At 50.9% G+C, this 20992-nt stretch overlaps 10 protein-coding genes across 10 annotated transcripts; 6 read left to right on the forward strand and 4 right to left on the reverse strand.

Annotated features, from left to right (window-relative positions):
• Window positions 1–87: 87 nt before the first annotated feature.
• Window positions 88–888, reverse strand: BCR37DRAFT_394135 (uncharacterized protein; the record flags this gene model as incomplete). Its single annotated transcript, XM_040871414.1, has 1 exon — window positions 88–888. One exon carries the CDS (start codon window positions 886–888, stop codon window positions 88–90), a length of 801 nt encoding a protein of 266 aa, XP_040723770.1.
• A 73-nt stretch (window positions 889–961) lies between these two features.
• BCR37DRAFT_86437 (uncharacterized protein) lies at window positions 962–3777 on the forward strand. Its single transcript, XM_040872512.1, has one exon. It carries the CDS (start codon window positions 1025–1027, stop codon window positions 3494–3496), a length of 2472 nt encoding a protein of 823 aa, XP_040723771.1. The 5' UTR covers window positions 962–1024; the 3' UTR covers window positions 3497–3777.
• BCR37DRAFT_86438 (uncharacterized protein) lies at window positions 3778–5312 on the reverse strand. The gene has a single exon (XM_040872513.1). The coding sequence runs from the start codon at window positions 5193–5195 to the stop codon at window positions 4059–4061; it is 1137 nt and encodes a 378-aa protein (XP_040723772.1). The 5' UTR covers window positions 5196–5312; the 3' UTR covers window positions 3778–4058.
• A 74-nt stretch (window positions 5313–5386) lies between these two features.
• BCR37DRAFT_394138 (Alpha/Beta hydrolase protein) lies at window positions 5387–6341 on the forward strand (the record flags this gene model as incomplete). Its single annotated transcript, XM_040871415.1, has 3 exons — window positions 5387–5582; window positions 5625–5885; window positions 5929–6341. The coding sequence occupies 3 exons, from the start codon at window positions 5387–5389 to the stop codon at window positions 6339–6341; spliced, it is 870 nt and encodes a 289-aa protein (XP_040723773.1).
• On the reverse strand, window positions 6328–8390 carry BCR37DRAFT_381540 (uncharacterized protein). The gene is made up of 2 exons (XM_040869722.1): window positions 8315–8390; window positions 6328–8261 (listed from the first exon to the last, which is right to left on the reverse strand). Exon 2 carries the CDS (start codon window positions 8007–8009, stop codon window positions 6372–6374), a length of 1638 nt encoding a protein of 545 aa, XP_040723774.1. The 5' UTR covers window positions 8010–8261; window positions 8315–8390; the 3' UTR covers window positions 6328–6371.
• Window positions 7904–12056, forward strand: BCR37DRAFT_86441 (putative cohesin complex subunit). The gene is made up of 2 exons (XM_040872514.1): window positions 7904–8261; window positions 8315–12056. The coding sequence occupies exons 1-2, from the start codon at window positions 8161–8163 to the stop codon at window positions 11862–11864; spliced, it is 3651 nt and encodes a 1216-aa protein (XP_040723775.1). The 5' UTR covers window positions 7904–8160; the 3' UTR covers window positions 11865–12056.
• A 191-nt stretch (window positions 12057–12247) lies between these two features.
• BCR37DRAFT_388433 (uncharacterized protein) lies at window positions 12248–12787 on the reverse strand (the record flags this gene model as incomplete). The annotated part of the gene is made up of 1 exon (XM_040870619.1): window positions 12248–12787. The coding sequence occupies one exon, from the start codon at window positions 12785–12787 to the stop codon at window positions 12248–12250; it is 540 nt and encodes a 179-aa protein (XP_040723776.1).
• A 232-nt stretch (window positions 12788–13019) lies between these two features.
• Window positions 13020–17382, forward strand: BCR37DRAFT_388434 (uncharacterized protein; the record flags this gene model as incomplete). The annotated part of the gene is made up of 5 exons (XM_040870620.1): window positions 13020–16249; window positions 16297–16366; window positions 16412–16432; window positions 16551–16629; window positions 16685–17382. The coding sequence occupies 5 exons, from the start codon at window positions 13020–13022 to the stop codon at window positions 17380–17382; spliced, it is 4098 nt and encodes a 1365-aa protein (XP_040723777.1).
• BCR37DRAFT_381546 (uncharacterized protein) lies at window positions 17090–18037 on the forward strand. The gene has a single exon (XM_040869723.1). It carries the CDS (start codon window positions 17522–17524, stop codon window positions 17888–17890), a length of 369 nt encoding a protein of 122 aa, XP_040723778.1. The 5' UTR covers window positions 17090–17521; the 3' UTR covers window positions 17891–18037.
• BCR37DRAFT_388435 (glycosyltransferase family 20-domain-containing protein) lies at window positions 17929–20903 on the forward strand (the record flags this gene model as incomplete). Its single annotated transcript, XM_040870621.1, has 5 exons — window positions 17929–18036; window positions 18112–18333; window positions 18377–18445; window positions 18489–18962; window positions 19257–20903. The coding sequence occupies 5 exons, from the start codon at window positions 17929–17931 to the stop codon at window positions 20901–20903; spliced, it is 2520 nt and encodes an 839-aa protein (XP_040723779.1).
• Between the last annotated feature and the right edge of the window lie 89 nt (window positions 20904–20992).

Genomic DNA, 20992 nt, shown 5'->3' on the forward strand with positions numbered 1-20992 from the left:
TAACGTAAAAGAAGCCGTAGCCTGAAAGCTGAAGGGTAGTAGGCTAGTAGGCTAGTGTTCGCTGATATAGACACAGGCCTGATGAGATTACTCCTTCTTGAAAAAGTCCACCTGATATCTACCCTGTTTCGCCTTCTCCTGGCTTCGCAAAGCATCACCCATGTCCACTTCTTGCACTAGCTTCCCTCTCTTTGCCTCTGCATGGCGGTAGTCTGCCAGCACTTCCGCCCGTACTTGACTGATGCCTCCCGTTGCCAGCATGATGAAAAGAACCACAGCACTAATACCCAGAAAACGTGCTGTAAAGTTGTCCTGTGCCTCTGCCTGCCGTCTCGCTGCACCTTCTTCATTACGCACACGATAGCGATCATCGAACGCAGAATGCCGCTGTTTGTGCTCTTCATAGGTGAAGTATGGATTACGCACCTGGCCTTCCGCCATGGGTCGTGTGCCAAACCCAAATCCAGCGGCTCGATTGGATGTATCGTACGGGGACGCAGCAGGGCTTTCGTACGGAGATGAAGGGGGCGTCCCCATCGGTCGCGTCTTGCGTCGACTCAATCCGCTGCCCATACGGAAGCCAGAGGCTGTTTGACCCAGTGGCCCACGCTCTGCCGGTAGTGTGCGGTCATAGTCGCGTCTGCTGCGTTCACTCTTGAGCACACCATATGCTGTATTGATGTCTGTGAAGAGCTTCGCAGACTCTGGAGACACGTCAGGGTGGTGCTTCTTAGACAACTCGTAGAAGCGCGCTTTGATCTCCTTGGATGTCGCAGACCGCGGCATAGACAGTGTCTCGTAATGTGTTTGCGACGCCCATCGGCGAGATGTGTAGCTGAATGAGCTCAGTCTAACGGCCCTACTTTCTAAGCAACTTCTGCATAGCATCCTTCTATCTGCCAGAGCCGCCCGTGCCCGGATGAGCTCGTTGCTGTTCGTGTCTGGCTCAGAAAGTGATCGCACAACCTGACACGGCGCCTTGCGACACCACACACTACGTCTCGCTCCACTGATCAGTCAATGCATGCCCGCCAGCGCAGTCGAGAAGGCAAAAGCTCACTCAAAGAATGCCTCACTTGCATCTCTCGATGGCAATTTAGAAAAAGCCCTCGGTGAGCTTATTCTGGCATCAGACCTCTATCTCGATGCAATACAACACGCTGCGGGCGATACAGCCTTGCGGCAGAAGCTCAGAGAACTATTCGATGGGACACTTGAAGAGGCGGAAAAGATCAAGCAGCGACAAAAGGCCATCAAGGGCACAGGTCACGCGCAAAGACGACCAGGCGAACCAGCGAGAACAGACACTGGCAGCTATGTGCGGCAGCCGATGCAGATCTTTGAGCATGTCTACAAGTCGTCGCGCGTCATCCCAAAGAAGGAGAAAATGCTGCTGCTACAGTCATCAAAGCTTGAAGAGACCGTCTGTCCCATATGGAATGTCGAACATATTGAACGTGCTATGCAATGCACAGAATTGTTTCAAACCGCGAGCAGCTGGTCTGCCGGCTGCATTCCTGGCCATGAACTGAATGATTTTCGGCTAACAGAGCTCATCGAGAATCCCTTGTTGGACAGCACGGATTGCAATCTCTACTCGACCTTCAGACAGAACATCTTGAATGATTGTTCCTTCGTTTGCGCGCTCATCGTCGCAGATCAGTGGTCCAATCGCTTTCGAACAAAATTGTTGACGGCAAATCTGTATCCGCGCGACAAATCTGGACTTTGCCAAATGTCGCCTCTGGGGAAATACATGGCGAAAGTATGGCTTCATGGTAGTGATCGCCAAGTCATCATCGACGATCGCTTGCCAGTGCCGAATTCAGGTTCGGTTTACGACCTGCTCGTCTTTTCTCATGCCTATAAGGACGTTGCATGGCCTGTATTGCTAGAAAAGATCTACCACACCATCAAAGGCTGCTCATTTGAAGGATCCAACAGCGCAAGCGACCTTTACTTGCTCACAGGCTGGGTACCTGAGGAGATTCATCTCCGGGCGGTGGACTTTGACCGTGATGGATTCTGGTCACCAATCTTTACTGCGTGGAAGAAAGGGCAAGTGCTCATCACGACAGGCAGTGCCCGTTTGAGTAAAGATGAAGAGGCAGACTTTATGCTCACGTCCAACCACAGCTACGCCATCATAGGCATGCGCGAGGATTTGGATGGGAAGCGGCTTTTGAGTCTACAGGATCCCTGGGGTTCAAGCACAAGTCAAAAGGGCAATACTTTTGAAGTGGACTATGCCAAGGTGAGTCTCCTGTTTGGAGCGCTGTTCCTCAGCTGGGATCCACGCCTCTGGCGATATAGGGAGCTGTACCACATCCGCCGTGACTCTGGCTTCCATGCAGCAGCACCAGTGTGTCTATACGATGACCCGCAGATGGTCATTGCGAATGAATCTGCTAAAAGTGTCGAAATGCTGATTGTGCTGTCGCGGCATGGCCAAGGGCGTAAGTGTCATATAGGCATGGCGCTGTTCGCCAACGATGGATATCGGCAATGGCTCGACCAGGACTCTATTGCATCTACCGATCATCTGACTTCTTCCGACATCACATTGCGATGTACAATACCGCCTCGCATGCAATACACCCTTGTGATTTTCCAGAGTTGGTTAGATCAGGGCACTCTCTATTCACTTGCAGTGCATCATAACGAGGAGACTGCTGCTATCCAATTGCTGGATGCGCAAAATCAACATCAGAGACCTGCGGACTCACAAGTATTTGAAGGCGCTTGGATAGCCGCCACAGCTGGGGGAAATGCCAATCATTCTTCTTTCGTCAAGAATCCGCAGTACATCGTGACCCTGTCCGAGCACAGCGACCTTCACTGCGCACTCGAAGCATCGTCCGATGTTAATGTTCAGATCGACTTAGTTATGCTTCCCCGGTTATGCACAAGAGCAGCGAATCCGCAAGGTAAGCACGCTGTCACTAGTGGCAAAGCGTACCAGCGAATGACCAATACCCTGTCCGCCAAAGGTCTACCACCAGGCCGGTATGCTGTTGTGTGTTCCACTTGGCGACCAGGCGAGCTTTCCACATTCAAATTGACGGTTCTGCTTAGACCTAGTAGCGGTACCACCTGGTGCGACCCTGCGATGTTGCCTACTTGGAACGTTCTGCCGCCCTTGGGTTATGGCAAATCACATCATCAGCTTGAAGGATGCCTCGGTCCAGACAAGGGTACTGCAATCGTTACCTGGACCTCGCCAGCGGCCAACTCCGCAAGCTTATATGTGCACTCCCTTCCGCCTCGGATACCTCTTCAGCTTTTTCTCGCAGTCGTTGGCACTCAACGCGTTCAAGTTGCGTGTGCACTTGGCGAAACGAGTCTAACGATGGAGCCAATCAAGCTGGGTGTGCTCCCCGCTGATACGCACTATGAGTTGACGATTGTTGCAAGCACCATGACTGGCGCGCGCGATGTAGCATTTCAGCTGGATCTCTACGCAAATCAGCCATTGACGACCTTTCAATTGAAGTAGAATCTTCAGACCTTCTGTTACCAATGGCATCTTCCTGAAATCATATTTATGACTCCTCTAAACTGTATAACAAACGGCAACTTGATCAACGACAACAAGTAGGAAGAGCAGCTGAATTCTGAAAGTGACACATCTGAAACTGTTCAGGGGTCAACCACACCCGAGTCGTCCCTGTGGAACATCAAGGCACGCTTTGTCCGTACGAAAAGGCTCAAGTAACTAAGATAGCCGAACTTGGCTAAGTGGCATGTATACCAAAGTGACATGAATCTATTTGTCAAATGAAGGTGGCAGACTTTACAAGTAGTTTCATGAAAGTCTGCACAGCCTCACAGAACATATGAAGGAGGGTTTTGGTGCAGAAACCACATCAGTGAGCGGTGATAACAAAGCACTTCCAGACCTTCCTGGCTACATCACGCATATGTACACATTTTGATATAGACTGTGGGACCTGGAATTGCTTTGATGCCACCCCTCATTGATGCCAGGCATATATCATCGTAGAACTACAACTTGTAGAGGACTGTATGACTGCTACTGTCATAAAATTTGGCCCGTGTTAACACATCATCCCTCGTCCTAGACTTGCTCCATCTTGTGTATACTTGGCAATTCTCTCATGCATCGTGTCAGCCATGACTACACGGAAGTAGAGTGCCAGAAACGACGTCGTTGCCATCTCACGTATGAGCTCCACAATTGACTCTTGGCGGGCAGGTGCATCTAAAGGCCATCCCGGAACCAAATCGCTGCTCAGTTCTGCATCTGCCAGAATGAGGTTTCCCAGCACAGCAGGCGTATTGAGATCTGTGTCGTTCATGCTCGTCTCAGACCTAGCGCTGCCGTCTGTTCTGTTTCGTTCCAATGGCAAACTGTGTACCTGAGCAGATTGCACAGCATAACGAAGGACTGTTGGCACGCGCGACAAATCAGCGTCATGCTCAACACCACTGCCATCAACAAATTGAGCCGTTGGCAGGAACCAGCCAATGATTTGCGTCGTTGGGCCACCGAGTATGCCGAGCTTCATTCCCTTAAAGATGCGCCTAAGCTTATAGTCCTTCTTATTATTGAGAAACGCCCATTGTATGCGCCATTCGAGTCTGATACCGCGATCCGTGTCCAGATCTTCTAGCGGTATGCTGAAATGGTAGTAGTCACCTCTGTACAGATGCAGATGGATCAAGCCGTTTGACGTGTCCAAGGGAATATAAGGGTCTTGCTGCCGCAAATTGAAGGACTTTTTGAAAGTAGGCCGAATCTCCGCGCATCTCTGCTCCGCTAAGCTATAGTCGTCTGTGACTTGCGCGCTGTAGGCAAGCTCACGTCGTCTGCAAACGCGAATGGTGCGACTCTTGAGTCTTTCCTTTGAAACATCCTCGTTTCTTTTAGACAGCAACCTGCGCTTCTTGAGCGGAACAGTATCTTCAATCAATTGGACCAGATGTGACCGCTGTGGATCATGTAGACAGCTTAGATTATAGGTGGCGAAATCTTGTCGAGAAAATTGATACTGCGTTGCTTGATTGCCCTGCGCTTCATAGCCCGGCAAATCTTCCTCGACGCCTTGCTGCCTGCGACTCGCAGCCGTTGCATTCATAGCAACAGCTGGGAAGGACAGCGCATTAGGTAATATCCCTGCATTGCGTTGTGCTTGTTGCATTTGCTGCCGAAGCAAGTCATTGGCGCTTTCCATGATGGGAGTCAGTGACTGATCGCCAGGCTGTATCGATGAGCAGGTACACGTTGCAAGGTATCACGAGATGAGCAGATCCAGTAGCTGATCGGAGAGTATGTCGCGAGTCTGTCAAGTGTTCCCCAGACTCAACCTCACCAAAGTGACATCACGCGGCGACTAACGACCACAAGAGCTAGAACTACTTTGAAATGAGCTCATTCAAGGTCAATAGCACTATCAAAGCGTTTGGCGGGTACATCCACAAGCTGTCTCACAAGTCTGAAGCACTCGGTGGACTTGAAGCGAATCTCAATATCTTCATTCCAGCCAAAGAGCTGAAGAAAGATCAGGCGCTGTGGCCAGTGCTCTACTACCTGGGCGGCTTGACCTGTACCGGCGACAATGGTGCGTTAACCCCTCAAGAACAACAATAGGCTGATGCAGTAGGCCTTGAAAAGGGCAACATCCTCGGAGCAGCGGCTGAAAGTGCCATCGCATGCGTTTTCCCTGATACGTCTCCACGGGGAGCTGGTATTGACGGCGAAGAGGAGAGCTGGGACTTTGGTACTGGTGCTGGCTTCTACATTGATGCAACGACGCCTGGATACAAAGACCATTACCGCATGGAGACGTATATCACGTCGGAACTGCCCAGGTTGCTCAACAAGGAGTTTTCGCTGGATGCCAGCAAGACATCCATCTTCGGTCGTGAGTGCCGTTCCAATAACTTGACAGGCCTGCTAACCAGAAGATTCGATGGGTGGTCATGGTGCGTTAACGCTTTACCTCAAACATCCTGATCTCTACAAATCCGTTTCTGCCTTTGCACCCATTTGCAACCCAACACAGTGTGACTGGGGAAAGAAGGCCTTCAAGGGCTACTTTGGCGAGGACTCAAAAGCGAATTGGGCAAAGCATGATGCAACTGAGCTGCTGAAGTCGTTTGATGGTGAAATACATGGACTGGTGGACAGTGGCACGGGTGATCAATTCTACAAGCAAAAGCAATTGCTGCCTGAGACCCTGCAAAAAGTTGCTCAAGAAAAGGGTCAGAAGGGCCTGGAGGTACGCTTGCAGGATGGTTATGACCACTCTTACCCATCCATCATTGCGAGCTTCGCACCAGAGCATGTCAAGTTCCACGCCAAATTTCTCAACGCATAGAATATATATGGAATGGTTAAAGCCTCGACGCTACGCCTCAGTCTTCCGCTTCTTCTTTTGCGGTTTTGCTTCACTGCCACCTTCCTCATCATCGCCACTATCTTGCTGTACATCTGAGTCAAATTCTTCTGCAATGTCACTCTCGTTCGAGTCCATCTCAAAGTCCTCATCAGGAGACTCATCATCCTCGCCACCAGACTCGCCTCGAATCGCTGGTACGTCATCGTCATCCATATCCGCCTCTTCTGCTAGTGCTGCGGACAACAAGGCAGCCGAATCGTCTTGCAAGTCATTCTTGATGCGTAGTCCCTTACCTGTCAAGAATTCCTCGAGGGTGGACTGTTCTTCGCGATTGATGCTGGTGAATTGCTGATCCGCTTGACCCGTCCGGCTTGTGAATGTCACATCAAAGGTCTTGGATGTATTCATGCTGCCGCCCACGCGCGAAAAGATGACGGAACGCACATCGTTGAAGGGCACAAAGAGTGTCGGCTTGGTAACGAACAAGACACACTTGTCAAGAAGGTAGAGTGCGCCTTCGTTAGCGCGATGGTTGCATTTGATGCATGCGAGGCCATGGTAGGATTTGAAGCTGGAGGGCACCGTCACGCGCCTGCCACTCAATCCCTTGAAGATTTGAGAAACAACTTGGTGGGTGGGTTGATCGTAGGCCTTCTTGAGCTTATCCTTGTACTTTTGTTCGTATTCTGCGTCATCCAAGTTGAGCTCGACCTCCATCTCCTCCTCGCGAGCGAATTGCAAGCATAGGAACGGGTAGCGCGTTTGGCCCTGCCGAAGTGGTGGATCAAGTCCAACAATGAAGAGCACATTGGCCTCGTCATTCTTTGGGAGCAGGAACAAGTTGACAATGGCACTGTACTGGACCTTGTAATCGTATGTCTTGCCACGCAATCGCAAAGACGAGGCAAACATGTCAATCTCATAACGTCCACGAGGAACGATACAGACAACATCGGAGAAGGAAGCAATAGCATCACCGGCCGTTTCGCCGACATCGGCACGATCTTTGAGTGTATCGTAAAAGACTTGTGCATTGGACACTTCTTCGACAGGGTCCGCTTCGCCTTCCTTGTCACTGCCTGCATCGTCGCCTTTATCCGCTTGACCTGGCACGAAGAAGCGAATCTCCACCATTTGGTCGACGAGTCGGGCCTCGCGCTTTGCATCTTTATTGCTCTCATCTGCTTCACCAGGTAGGCCAAATTCGATAGACACTTCTGCCTTGCCTGTAAGATTGGTGTTGGCAATATGCTTGAGTGGTAGATCAAACGCATTTTTGCCATTCACAATGAAGGACAGGTCACTGCCCGTGATGTCTGTCTTGCCCCAATTCCATCCCTTGAGGGCATGCTCCTTGCGATGCAGCTCCAGCTTGAACTTTTCCTGGATGCTGCTCGAGAGGGCTTCCACGTCGTCTTCCCTGAAATTGTCAAGCGTCACGGCATCCCCTTGGCGTGTTGTGATCTTGAGCATGTACCCACGGCTCGCCTTGACCCAGTCTGCATGCTTGATGTCGCTGGTAGGGAGGGTGAAGGGTGTCGTGCTTGCTGGTGATTTCCAGCCGAGGCCTGATTCTGCGAGACGCAGCTTACCTGGCTTGTCGCCGAGGTTGAGGTGGATGTCGTCGAACTGAGTGACCTTGGACATGCCTGCTTGCCTCTGCTTGTCTAGGCCCTTGTCGGTGTCTAGATGTTGCGCTGGTTGAGTCTTGGACAAATTCGCGTTTCTCTTTCCTCGACTCCCAAAGACGCGACCAGACAAGAGACCAGACTAGGTCAGCTACAAAGAGAAGCCAGCAATGGGCAGACTCGTCCAGATAGAGCTCTGTGACTTCAAGTCATACAAGGGACATCAGACTATCGGACCCTTTCGCAGCTTCTCCAGTATCTGCGGTCCAAAGTACGTTCTTATGCCATTCGCAATTGGATCATGTCCAAGACTAACGCGCGTAGTGGTGCCGGCAAGTCGAATCTTATGGATGCCATCTCCTTTGTGCTGGGCATCAAGTCGAGCCACTTGCGCTCCAGCCATTTGAAGGATCTTGTGTACCGTGGCAATGCAGCAGAGGAAGATGACCCAACCACCGCGTGGGTCATGGCAGTCTACGAGGACGACGAGGGCAAAGAGACGTGCTTCAAACGCATCATTAATGCAAATGGCAGTAGTGACTACAAGATTGATACGACAAGCTGTACTGCCAAGCAGTACAACGCTGTCCTTGAATCACACAATGTCCTCATCAAGGCGCGTAACTTTCTTGTCTTTCAGGGAGATGTCGAGGCCATTGCGTCTCAATCCCCAAAGGACATGACCAAACTCGTGGAGCAAATCAGCGGCAGTCTGGACTACAAGGTGGAGTATGAGCGTCTCAAGCTCGAGCAAGAAAAGGCAACGGAGGCAAACAACTTCAATTTTCATCAGAAGCGCAGTATGACTGCCGAGTTGCGTTCCTTTCAGGAGCAACAAGCAGAGGCAGAAGCGTATGACAACAAAGTCGCTGAGCGCGAACAGGCCATCCTCGTGCAGGTGCTTTGGCGCTTATTTCACATACAAGTGGATCTCGATAGGAATGACGAGCAACTCGAGACAAACATGACTGAGCTTGTCAGGATGGAGACCGAGACTGAGAAACTCGTCAAGAGCCTGCATGATGCCGAAAAGAAGCGCGCAAAGGAACTACAGACCGTTGAAAAGATGCAGCGCCACATCAAGCGTCGTCAGCAAGCCCAAATCGAGAAGCAGCCTGCTGTGGATGCTATACAAGAACGCATCAAGTCTACAGAAAAGTCGATCAAAGCACTAACGGCGCGCCTTGCAAGTGTTTCACCGGTGCAAGAGAAGCAAGTGCGCGCAATTCAATCACTCGAGGGCAGTATTTCTAGTGTCGAGAAGGCACAGCGCAAGTTTGAGCAAGACCAAGCAAAGCTTGAGCGTGAAGCTGGTAATCTCACAGCTGCACAAGTGGACGAATACCGCAGACTCAAGCTCGAGGCCAACAAACAGAGTGCGCGTGAACGTACAGAATTTACAAAAGTGGATCGCGAGCTGCGAGGTGTCTCTGAGAATCTCATGGAGGCGCGAGAACAGACGTCTGATCATGAACGCAAAAAGGCTGCATTGGAAGATGATGCAGAAAGCATGCAGCGACGCAAGGACGACCTAGAAGATCAGTTATCGGCTATGAAGGAGGATTTGGATGCCTTGTATGCAAAATTGCGAAAGATACAGTCAACGCGCGCTGCAGGCGAGGCAAAAGAAAAGGACTTGAACGACAAGCTTCATGATACACTTGAGAAGCTCTCTCAGCACAATGATCAAGAACGCGAAACCACAAAGGAAGTCCAATTCAAGGAGAATGTCGCTGCCATGCGCAAAATCTTCCCAGGCGTCAAGGGTCGTCTAACTGATTTATGTCGTCCCACGCAGCGCAAGTATGATATTGCCATTGCCACCATTTTTGGACGCAACAATGATGCTATTGTTGTGGATACGGAACGTACAGGCAAAGAATGTATTGAGTACATGCGAGAGCAGCGTGCAGGTGTGGCCACATTTTTGCCACTCGACACATTGACTGTTCGAGCCATCAATGCTGAATTGAGGTCCGTCTCGCCACAGGCTAAATTGGCAATGGATGTCATCCAGTATGAAGCGTCTCTCGAGCGTGCGATGCAGTATGCCTGTGGTTCTGCAATTGTCTGCGAGACACTTGATGTAGCGCGTCGATTATGTTACGAAGAGCGTCTTGAGGTCAAGGCCGTCACGCTTGATGGGACCGTCATTCACAAGTCTGGTAATTTGACTGGTGGACAGCATGAGAACAGAGGTGCTGCATCGCGTTGGACAGACTCACAGGTGGAAGGCTTGCGACGACTTCGCGACTCGCTCATGTCACAAATACAAACGCTGTATGCTGCTCGACAGCAAGATACGGGTGAAGATGCGATGCAGTCAGAGCTGAGACAGATTGAAGCGCGGAGGTCGTTGTTGCAAGCAGATGCAGAGGCGATTGGGCGTGACCTTGAGGCAAGGCAATATGAGGCGAGGCACGAGGAAGCAGAAATTGAGAAGCTCGCGCCGACCATCAAGCAACTGGAGAAGGAACACGCTGCGTTGCAAAAGAAGGCAGACGCTCTGCAAAAGACGCTACATACAGCGGAAGATGCCATCTTTGCCGGATTCTGCAAATCGGCTGGACTGCGCAATATCCGACAGTATGAAGCAACACAGGGTGCATTGATGCAAGAGGCTAGCAAGAAGAAAGCAGAGTTCACTTCGCAATTGGCTCGTTTGCGTAATCAGCTGGCGTTTGAGCAAGATCTCTTGAAGGAGACATTGTTGCGTGTTCGCAAGATTGAAGCGAGCATCAAGCGCGACAAGGATGCTCTAGATGGGTTCAAGAAGGAGGAGCGTGATCTCCAAAATGACATGTCTGGTCTGGAGAAGGAGGTCTCTGACTTGCAGAGCAAGTACGATGCTGAGCGTAAAAAGGCGGATGGCTGCAATGCTGCTGTCAATGAAGCCACCAGAACACTCAACAATGCGCAAAGGGAATTGGAACATGCTGCCAAGGCTGTGAGTGCGTGTGAAGCTGCGACTGGACAGTTGCTTGCTCGTCGGCACGTCTTGCTGCGTCGATGCAAGCTTGAAGAGATTGACTTGCCCCTGACAAAAGGTCGTCTTGACAATGTGCCTCTTGCGGAGAACTTGACGGAGGATGCAGCAGAGCAGCCAGACATTGCAGACTGGGGCATTGAGATTGACTTTGAAGAGCTCGATGATGATCTCAAGCAGGATGGCAGCGAGTCTGTTGATTTGTCCTTGACGGAACAGATTCGCGAGCTTGAAGCAGACCTCGAACGCATGGTTCCCAATACAAAAGCGCATGAACGCGTTGCAGGGGTGGAGGAGCGTTTGCGTTCAACGGAAAAGGAGTTTGAAAAGTCACGCAAGAAGGCGAAACAGCTCAAGGACAACTTCAATCGCGTCAAGCAAAAGCGATTGGATCTTTTCACAAAGGCATACGAGCACATCTCTGGTCAGATCGACAAAATCTACAAGGATCTCACAAAAAGCAAGCATGTGCCTCTGGGCGGTACGGCGTACCTGAGTCTTGAAGACGATGAAGAGCCCTTCTCACATGGTGTCAAGTACCACGCCATGCCGCCCGGTAAACGCTTCAGGGACATGGAGCAATTGTCTGGTGGAGAAAAGACCATTGCTGCGCTCGCACTACTGTTTGCCATCCACTCCTTCCAACCCTCACCTTTCTTTGTGCTTGATGAGGTGGATGCAGCGCTCGATAATGCCAATGTCGCCAAAGTTGCCAACTACATCCGCGAGCATGCCGGCCATGGTTTGCAATTCGTGGTCATTTCTCTCAAGAATGCCCTGTACCATCAGTCACAAGGTCTCGTGGGCATTTACCGCGATCAAGAAGAGAATTCGTCAAAGTCATTGACGCTCGACCTGGAGGCGTATGATCAAGCGCAAGTAGTCTAGATGTTTTCTTAGCTCACCTGTATACATATTTTTTCATCTACAAAACTAACAGAAGAATGTCATAATGGCTTGTTGCTGTGGTGCGGATTGTAGAGAGAAGCTGATACGTAGTCATAGCTGAGTGTGGTCTCGAGATAAGCTTGCTGGCCAGAGACAACAATCGCAGCCTTGCAAAGTTGCACTGACGATGGGTCTGAACGTGTGCTTACATCATCTTGTGTTAATTGTCACTACGATTGCCTGGTTCAGCTGCTTGCATGTTCTAAGTGCTCATCGCCGGCAATCTGCTGTTCGTATGCATATGAGTTATGGACATTGAGAGTTGGACCCTCCTCTTTGCCCAGCCATTTTTGACAGTCACGTCTGCAGGGTCCAACAAGGTATTACGATGAGGCAAGGTTGGAGCCGGATGAAGGTGTTTGTGACGAGCCGGAGAACTGCTTGACGAGGGAGGACTCGGAGGAGGGCGTGGCAGGCGATTCGTTGTCCTGTTTGAGGATGGATTGAATCTGGATGGAGTCTGGCAGCCGTCCAGCGGATCGGGCTGGATTGGGCGAGGTGGGAGGCCATCTGAAGGTAGGAAATTTGAAATTTGTGGTCTTGGCAACAAACAGCACGACAGCAGCAGCAATGGGAAAGAAAGGGAAAGAAAGGGTCCATCCGATTGCGATTAATGCCCAACTCACATGCCATCTGCTCTCACTGGAAGGCTGCTGTAGAATGCTGTAATCACTGGATGCTGCTCTGTGTACCAATTTCAAGCACGCGGCAAAAATATCTGAATCGCTGCTCGTAATTTCAGCAGGGCCCTCATCCAGCTCACTCTGTACAATGCCGCTCACCTGGGCTGGTCGTAGCCTGGTACCAGCTCTAGCTTGATCTGGCCTCGCTGCCCTTTCGCTCCTGAATCCAAGCTCTTCCATGTTGCACGCGGCCGACTGTGACGGTCAACAACCTGAAACTCCTTCACACGCTATCAAGTCGCACTCCTATCAATCAGCCTTTGCTCCTCCTTAAGAGGCCCTCGTCGCCCTCTCCCTGCATCCTCACCCTCCCATACCGTCATCCCCCGGCCTACCCTTCCCTCCTCGTCTTTTCGTAAGCTTTCACCGCCAAAAAGCACCCCTCATTGCACGCAACTAACACGCCAAGACAATGGACAAGTCAGAGCAAACCAACAGTCTCGACCTCGAAAAGGCAGTCCCCAAGTCGCGCATCACGTATGCCGATACTTTCGAGGATGAGGATGGACCAGTCGCTGGCCGTGCACGTCTTGCTCGACGAGACCGTCGCGGCAGTAATGCCAGTGTGCGCACTTCTCGCTCGACGCACTCGCTCGATCTGGCGCGGACCATCTCTCGTCGCAGGTCAATGGCCGAGACCACCCTACCGATTGGCTTCCGAACACTCTCCATCAATGTCGCCGATACGCAGGAAAGGCAGAAGCCCTTGGAGGGTGACAAGAAGAAGTCGTCGCAGGCTGTGGCAGAGCTGTCTTCTTTGACATACCACACACAGAGTGTCGATGATCTTGCAAGGATGCTCAATACGTCCATGACGCAGGGCCTCACTTCAACAATGGCAAAGGACAAATTGGCACGCGATGGCCTCAACCGGCCGACCCCAGTCTCAAATAGGCTGTTTCAGCGCATCGTCATGTACTTTCTCGGTGGATTCGGCAGTCTTTTGCTCATTGCATCCATCCTGACATTCATCTCTTGGAAGCCTCTCGGCGACCCACCCCAGCAAGCCACCCTCGCACTTGCTATTGTTTTGCTGGCCGTCATGGTCATTCAGGGCCTGCTCAATGCATACCAAGATTTCTCAACAGCGAAGACCATGTCCTCCATCACTGGCATGTTACCCGCAGACTCCATCATTCGACGCGACGGCGCGGATATCACCATCAACGCCACGGAACTCGTTGTCGGTGACCTTGTTCAAATTCGTCTCGGCAACAAAATTCCAGCGGACTTGCGCATTGTTGAAGCTTCCTCAGATCTCAGCTTTGATCGTGCTGTCTTGACAGGCGAAGCGGAACCAATTGCTGGTGTTCCTCATAAGACAGACGACAACTTTCTCGAAACGAAGAATATTGCTTTGCAAGGAACGCACTGCGTCGGTGGCTCGGGTCTTGGACTCGTCATTCAAACTGGTGACAAGACTGTCTTCGGTCGCATTTCGAGATTGTCACAAGGCCGCAAAGAGGGCAAGACGACACTTGAAGTTGAAATCTTCCGTTTTGTGCGTATCATTGTTGGGCTTGCGCTCTTCACGTCAATCATGGTTGTTGTTCTTTGGGCTGCCTGGATTCGTCGCTCTCATCCCAAGTGGATCTCTGTCTCGCTTCTCATTGTTGATGTCGTCTCGGTTTGCGTTGCCTTTGTGCCTGAGGGACTACCCATGGCCGTTACCATCAGCTTGACCATCATTGCCAACAAAATGAAACGATCAAACGTTCTCTGCAAGTCTCTTGCTACAGTAGAAACCCTTGGCGCCGTCAACCTCATTTGCTCCGACAAGACTGGTACACTGACAATGAACAAGATGTTTGTGGTCAATGCAAGCATTGGTGATGTTGAGATGACGCCTGAGGAGTGTCACTATGCTGTTGCTAGCTCAGAGAAGGAATCACCGGTCGGAGTCCTGCAGGCCACGGCGTCGTTGACTTGTGCCGCAACCTTTGATGCAGCAACCCTCAATATGCCAGTCTCTGAGCGCAAGATGTTTGGCGATGCAACAGACTGTGCTGTTCTGCGACTGTGTGAAACCATCTCACCCATCGCTACTGTTCGTGAATGCTGGACGAAAATCTTTGAGGTGCCCTTCAACTCCAAAAACAAGTTTATGCTGCGTTTGTCCAGGGCCACATCAAGGGACGCACTGGCATTGGCTCTGTCGCCTGCAGAGCGAGAGTCTACGGATCCTGAAGATTTGATCTTGACGCTGAAGGGTGCGCCGGATGTGCTCATGTCGAGCTGCACACGCCTCCTCCTGCCAAATGGTGAGATTGTCGAGCTGACAACGGAGTACAAGGAGATGCTCTCTGATTTACAAGAGAAATGGTCTGCTACGGGTTTGCGTGTCCTCATGTTTGCTCGTCGCATCATTCCTGCTACCTCTCTTTCTGCAGAGCTCGGTGAACCTGGCAGTGCGGCTTTTGCTGACTATATTGAGTCTTGTGCACGTTCCGAGTTGGTTTGCGTTGGTTTGGTGGGTATTGTGGATCCACCAAAGGAAGACATCCCTGAGGTTGTTGAAATTTGTCGTGGTGCTGGCATTCGCTTCTTTATGGTCACGGGCGACTTTAAATTGACAGCTGCTGCTATTGCAAGGCAAGTCGGGATCATTACACATCCGGAGGTGCATGGTCTTGAACATCTCGTCAAGACACTGGTCGTTGCGCCGAGTGAGGAGTTTGTTGGTGCAATTGTGCTGAGTGGTCCAGAACTCATCACATTGAATGACAATCAGTGGAATCAACTTGCTCAATACGAAGAGGTTGTCTTTGCTCGAACAACGCCTGAGCAAAAATTGCGCATTGTCAAGGAGTTCCAGTCGCGTGGCAATGTCGTTGCCATGACGGGTGATGGTGTCAACGACGCGCCTTCTCTTAAAGCAGCCAATGTCGGTATTGCAATGGCTGGTGGCTCGGATGTGGCCATTGAAGCGGCAGATATGGTCTTGTTGTCTGACTTTTCTGCCATCATCTCAGCGATTAAATCAGGTCGGCTTGTGATGGACAATCTCAAGAAGACTCTCATCTACCTCCTCCCTGCTGGTACCTTTTCAGAGCTATGGCCAGTCCTGACGAGCATTGTGTTTGGACTGCCACAGGTACTCAGCTCCTTCCTCATGATTGTTATTTGCTGCTTGACGGATGCCGTTGCTTCAATGACACTGGCGTTTGAGAAGCCCGAAGCAGACTTGTTGACGCGTCGCCCGCGTAACCTCAAAAAGGACAGACTGGCTGATGTCAGGCTCATTGGTCATGCCTACTTATTTATTGGATTTATGGAGTGTTTGTGTGCCTTTTCGATGAGTTACTGGTGGCTGGAACGAACGGCCAAGATTCCCTTCCGCGTGCTCTGGCTCAGTTATGGCGAGTATCCTGAGGGCTACAATGCAGAGGACATGCAAGCTGCCTTCAACACCGCTTCATCCATCTACTTCATCACGCTCATCATCATGCAACTCTTCAATTTGCTGGCAACACGCACACGCCATCTCTCGATCTTGCAGCACCCACCTCTCTTCAAGCGTGAATCGAGTAATCCGTTGATTTTTGCAGCGATGCTCTTTTCGATTGTCATTGCCTTCTTCTTCAACTATATTACTGCATTGCAGCGTGTATTGGGAACGGCGGAGGTGCCTGTTGAGCACTGGTTCTTGCCTGTTGCACTGGGTGCTGGCTTGCTGCTGCTGGATGAAGGCAGGAAGTTCCTTGTTCGACGCTACCCAAAGTCGATCATTGCCAAGCTGGCCTGGTGATGTCCACCCGGGTATGTTATGATTTGCGATAGAAGTGTTTTATGGATGGTCTGTAGATAGATTTGCTCTCTCCAGGGGTCCGTCCATCTCTTTAGCTCGAGGGCACATGCTCGCCCGCCGTCATTTGCACGTGCACCACATTTTGGCACAGACAATCGAGCACTTTCTAAGACAGCTCCCTCTCTCTCTCTCTAGCTCATCCTACACGGCTTCGAAAGTACGATGGCCACGCTATACGCATTCGAATCCAATGATCAAATCACAGACGCCTTAGGTAAGACAAGCGCCTGCATGCATGCACAATTTGATTGACCCTTTTTTCTGTATAGGCCAATACATCAAATCGGCGTATGATGAAGCTGTCGCAGCTCGAGACCGCTTCACACTCGCCATCTCTGGCGGCTCACTCGCAAAATTCATGGGCTCAAGTATCTGTCAGGACCCTTCGATTGACTGGACCAAATGGCACGTCTTTTTCGCTGATGAGCGGCTCGTCCCCTTGGATCACGAGGATAGCAACTGCAAGTTGCAGCAAGCAGAGTTCTTTAGCAAGACGGCGATTCCTGCTGCTCAGATCCATACGATTGATGCGTCGTTGGAGCCACAGGACGTAGCGGATGATTATGAGTCGCAGCTTGTCAAGGTGTTTGCCAACAAGGAAACAGTCAAGGTGCCGTCTTTTGATTTGATCTTACTGGGATGCGGACCGGATGGCCATACCTGCTCTTTATTCCCAGGCCATCCTGTCTTGCGGGAAGATATTGCTTGGATTGCACTCGTTGAAGATTCACCCAAACCACCATCAAAACGCATCACACTGACGCTCAAAGTGGTGTCTGCAGCTCATCGTGTTGCATTTGTTGCTACAGGTGAGGGCAAGCAGCAGATCCTGAGGGAGATCTTTGATAACTTGGATTCTGACTTGCCGTGCGCTTTGGTGAATAGGGCAACGACCGATAAATGCAGCTGGTTCTGCGATAAGGCGGCCGTGCAAGGTGTGCACTATGAGACCAAGACCAAGCTGTGAGGGTCTTGCTCTTCATTGACGACTGACTTATTCCCCATTTTTCATGACTATTGTGCTGGGAGGGAGATCTATGATTATCTTTGAAGCAGTGCATCTATATGTGAGAATCCACACATTTCTATAGACAGTAACGACATCTATGCCATGCTGCATCCTGGTCTGCTCACTTTTGATTGTTCCAAGATTTAAGGCCGACAGACGCGGGCAATCGCTGACTGCTGCTGGATGGATTTTTGGACAGCACTGCAACGATCGCCGGAGACACAAGGTCGCCTTGCTTCTTTCCCCTCCACAGTTGCAGGGCTCTTCTTTTGCTTTGGACAGTGATAGCAACAGAGACAGGACAGTGCCTCATCTTTTTCACACACCTGATTTCGACGTCGTCCAGAGTCTATCAGCAAGTCCATCGCAGATTTTAGGGAAAAAGTCAAAGTCTCTTCGCAAACACCATCCCTCACAAGGCGATTTCGCTTCTCTTCTTCTTCATACGAAGGCTATTGACATCTAAGCTCGTCTTCCTAGAGGGCCCGTCTTTTCCCCGATCAAATGTCCTCCACCGAAGCGTTACTCATTGATGAGTATGATTACGAGGGCCTCCCGGAGAGCACTCCGTTGTATGCAAACTTGATCGCCGGAGCGTTCGCCGGTATCGCAGTACGTCAATCCCCAGGACCGCTCGAAGAAGTCCTTTATTGAGCAAGAAGAAAGCAAAGACTAACAATGTACTAGGAACACACACTCATGTATCCTGTCGATGCCATCAAGACACGCATGCAAATCGTTCAACCTGCACCCGGAGCCGTTTATACAGGCATCACGAATGCCATCAGCAAGATCTCCACTACAGAAGGTGTACGGTCACTTTGGCGGGGTATGACCTCGGTCATTCTTGGAGCTGGACCTGCGCACGCTGTGTACTTTGGCACTTACGAATTCACCAAGAACTACATGGTTCGTTCATCTCGCCATTTTTGGTCGACTTGGCTAACAATAGGGTGGCAATATCGGCGATGGTCATCATCCCATCATCACAGGAGCAGCAGGCGCTTGTGCCACCATCTGCGTATGTCTTTGTCTTTTCGCTTAGTGCGATACTAACCCTTTAGTCTGACGCACTGATGAACCCCTTCGATACAATGAAGCAACGGATGCAGATCCACGGCTCAACATACAAGAGCGTTGCAGACTGTGCCCGGACCGTCTACGCAAACGAAGGTCTTCGCGCATTCTACGTCTCCTACCCAACCACCCTCACCATGACCATTCCCTTCACGGCCATTCAATTCTCAACATATGAATCCTTGTCGAAAGTACTCAACCCGAAAAAGAAGTATGATCCTGTGACACACATGATCTCAGGTGGTCTTGCCGGTGCTGCTGCAGCTGCTGCAACAACACCCCTCGATGTCATCAAGACTTTGCTGCAAACACGCGGTACGAGTACAGATGCACGGATCCGTAAAGCAGATGGTTTGATGGAAGCTTCGAAAATTGTCTATGAACGGCATGGGTATGCAGGCTTCTTTCGTGGCTTGCGGCCGAGAGTTGTGGCTGCTATGCCGGCGAATGCAATCTGCTGGGTATGCTTTGAAGGCTTCAGGCATTACCTCGTTGGTGGCAGTGAAGCGCAGTAAAAGTGTATTTTTGTTGGTTCTTGATGTGTGTTGGCTGGTCGTCAAGAGACAAGTGTACCAAGTAGTAGTAGTAGGCGTTTCTTCATCTCTATCTCTTCTATACAAGCTACCTATTGCATCCTCGAACCCTTTTCCAGCACTTTCATGATCGAGTTGTTGGTGTCCCAGGTGAAATGACGAGCAGGCGACATCACGCAGCAGCAACCAAGGCACCACACCCAAGCTGCAACACACCACCAGGCCCTTCTCTCACTTCCAGCAGAGACAAGCAACAGGCCCAGACGGCCGCTGCATCGTCTTCCACCCACCTCAGACTCTGGTGAACGTTACAACCACGATATCACCACCATGAAGATCATTCTCGCGTCAAACCGTATGCCGGTTTCCATGACCAAGAAGGAACACGGCTACAGCTTTGGTCAGGGCGCAGGTGGCCTCGTCTCCTCTCTTGCTGGTCTTGCGCGCTCTACAAAATTCACTTGGTACGGCTGGCCTGGCTTGGAGGTGCCCAGTGAAGACCGGCCCGGTGTGGAAGAGACACTTATGCGCGATTATACAACAGTCCCAGTGTACCTGGATGCAGAAACGTCAGACAGACACTACAATGGCTTCAGTAATTCGATCCTCTGGCCACTCTTCCACTACCATCCAGGAGAGATATCCTTTAACGAGCAAGATTGGGCGGCGTATAAGCAAGCGAATCGCGCTTTTGCACGCGCCATTGTACACTCCAAGGAAGGTGTACAGGATGGTGACGTTATCTGGGTCCACGACTACCACCTCATGCTACTGCCCCAGATGCTGCGCGAAGAAATGGGTGATAGCAGCAAAAATGTTCGCATCGGGTTCTTCCTGCATACACCCTTTCCCTCCTCTGAAATCTATCGCATCTTGCCTGTTCGCGAAGAACTACTGCGTGGACTGCTGAGTTGCGACTTGATTGGCTTCCACACGTATGATTACGCACGACACTTCATCTCATCGTGTGCACGTATCCTCAAACTCAATACTTTGCCAAATGGTATTGAGTGCCAAGGACGCATGGTGCATGTTGGTACGTATCCTATTGGCGTTGACCCAACGCGCTTCGAAGAAGGCCTAGCGAAACCAAAAGTCCAGCAACGCATTAAAGCCCTTGAATCGAAGTTCCAAGGCATCAAATTGATTGTAGGTGTGGATCGACTTGACTATATCAAGGGTGTGCCCCAAAAGCTCCATGCATTCGAGGTCTTCCTCACTGAACACCCAGAATGGATCGGTAAAGTGGTGCTCGTGCAAGTGGCTGTACCGTCACGCGAGGACGTCGAAGAGTACCAAAATCTACGCGCCGTTGTCAACGAGCTCGTGGGCCGTATCAATGGCAAATTTGGCACGATTGAATTTATGCCGATTCATTTTTTGCATCGCAGCGTTTCCTTTGATGAGCTCATTGCGCTGTACAGCGTCTCTGATGTGTGCCTCATTTCTTCGACGCGAGATGGCATGAACCTCGTTTCATACGAGTATGTGTGCACGCAAGAACACCGACATGGTTCATTGATTCTCTCTGAATTCGCAGGCGCTGCGCAGTCCCTGAATGGAAGCATCATCGTCAATCCGTGGAACATTGAAGATCTCTCCATTGCCATTCACGAAGCTGTTACGATGCCGGAGGAAACACGTCGTGTCAATTACGAAAAATTATCGCGGTACGTTCACAAGTACACATCTGCGTATTGGGGCGCTTCCTTTGTTGGAGAGCTGAATCGGATCAAGGAAGAGGCAGGTGCGAACACGGGCGCCGGTCAGTCGGCAAGAGCGTTGTCGTCGTCGCAAGCGGATGCGTCCATCAAGCAGCAGGAAGGAAGACAGCAAGAGGGGAGCATGGAGGTGGAGAGAGATGCCTAGATTTTGACGAAAGAGACTATCAAGCATGCATATGTCAACGATGACTCAACAGAGATTTGCACTCAACTTTGCACTTATAATTGCTGTGA

This window comes from Protomyces lactucae-debilis, assembly GCF_002105105.1.
Source record: "Protomyces lactucae-debilis strain 12-1054 chromosome Unknown BCR37scaffold_15, whole genome shotgun sequence".
NCBI classification, from domain to species: domain Eukaryota; kingdom Fungi; phylum Ascomycota; class Taphrinomycetes; order Taphrinales; family Protomycetaceae; genus Protomyces; species Protomyces lactucae-debilis.

Bases quoted from the DNA above. Each gene is read 5' to 3' on its own strand.
- BCR37DRAFT_86437 (XM_040872512.1), top strand. From the start codon at position 1,025: ATGCCCGCCAGCGCAGTCGAGAAGGCAAAAGCTCACTCAAAGAATGCC.
- BCR37DRAFT_86438 (XM_040872513.1), bottom strand. From the start codon at position 5,195: ATGGAAAGCGCCAATGACTTGCTTCGGCAGCAAATGCAACAAGCACAA.
- BCR37DRAFT_381540 (XM_040869722.1), bottom strand. From the start codon at position 8,009: ATGTCCAAGGTCACTCAGTTCGACGACATCCACCTCAACCTCGGCGAC.
- BCR37DRAFT_86441 (XM_040872514.1), top strand. From the start codon at position 8,161: ATGGGCAGACTCGTCCAGATAGAGCTCTGTGACTTCAAGTCATACAAG. The intron at 8,262-8,314 runs GTACGTTCTTAT...TAACGCGCGTAG, and splicing joins TCCAGTATCTGCGGTCCAAA to TGGTGCCGGCAAGTCGAATC.
- BCR37DRAFT_381546 (XM_040869723.1), top strand. From the start codon at position 17,522: ATGCCATGCTGCATCCTGGTCTGCTCACTTTTGATTGTTCCAAGATTT.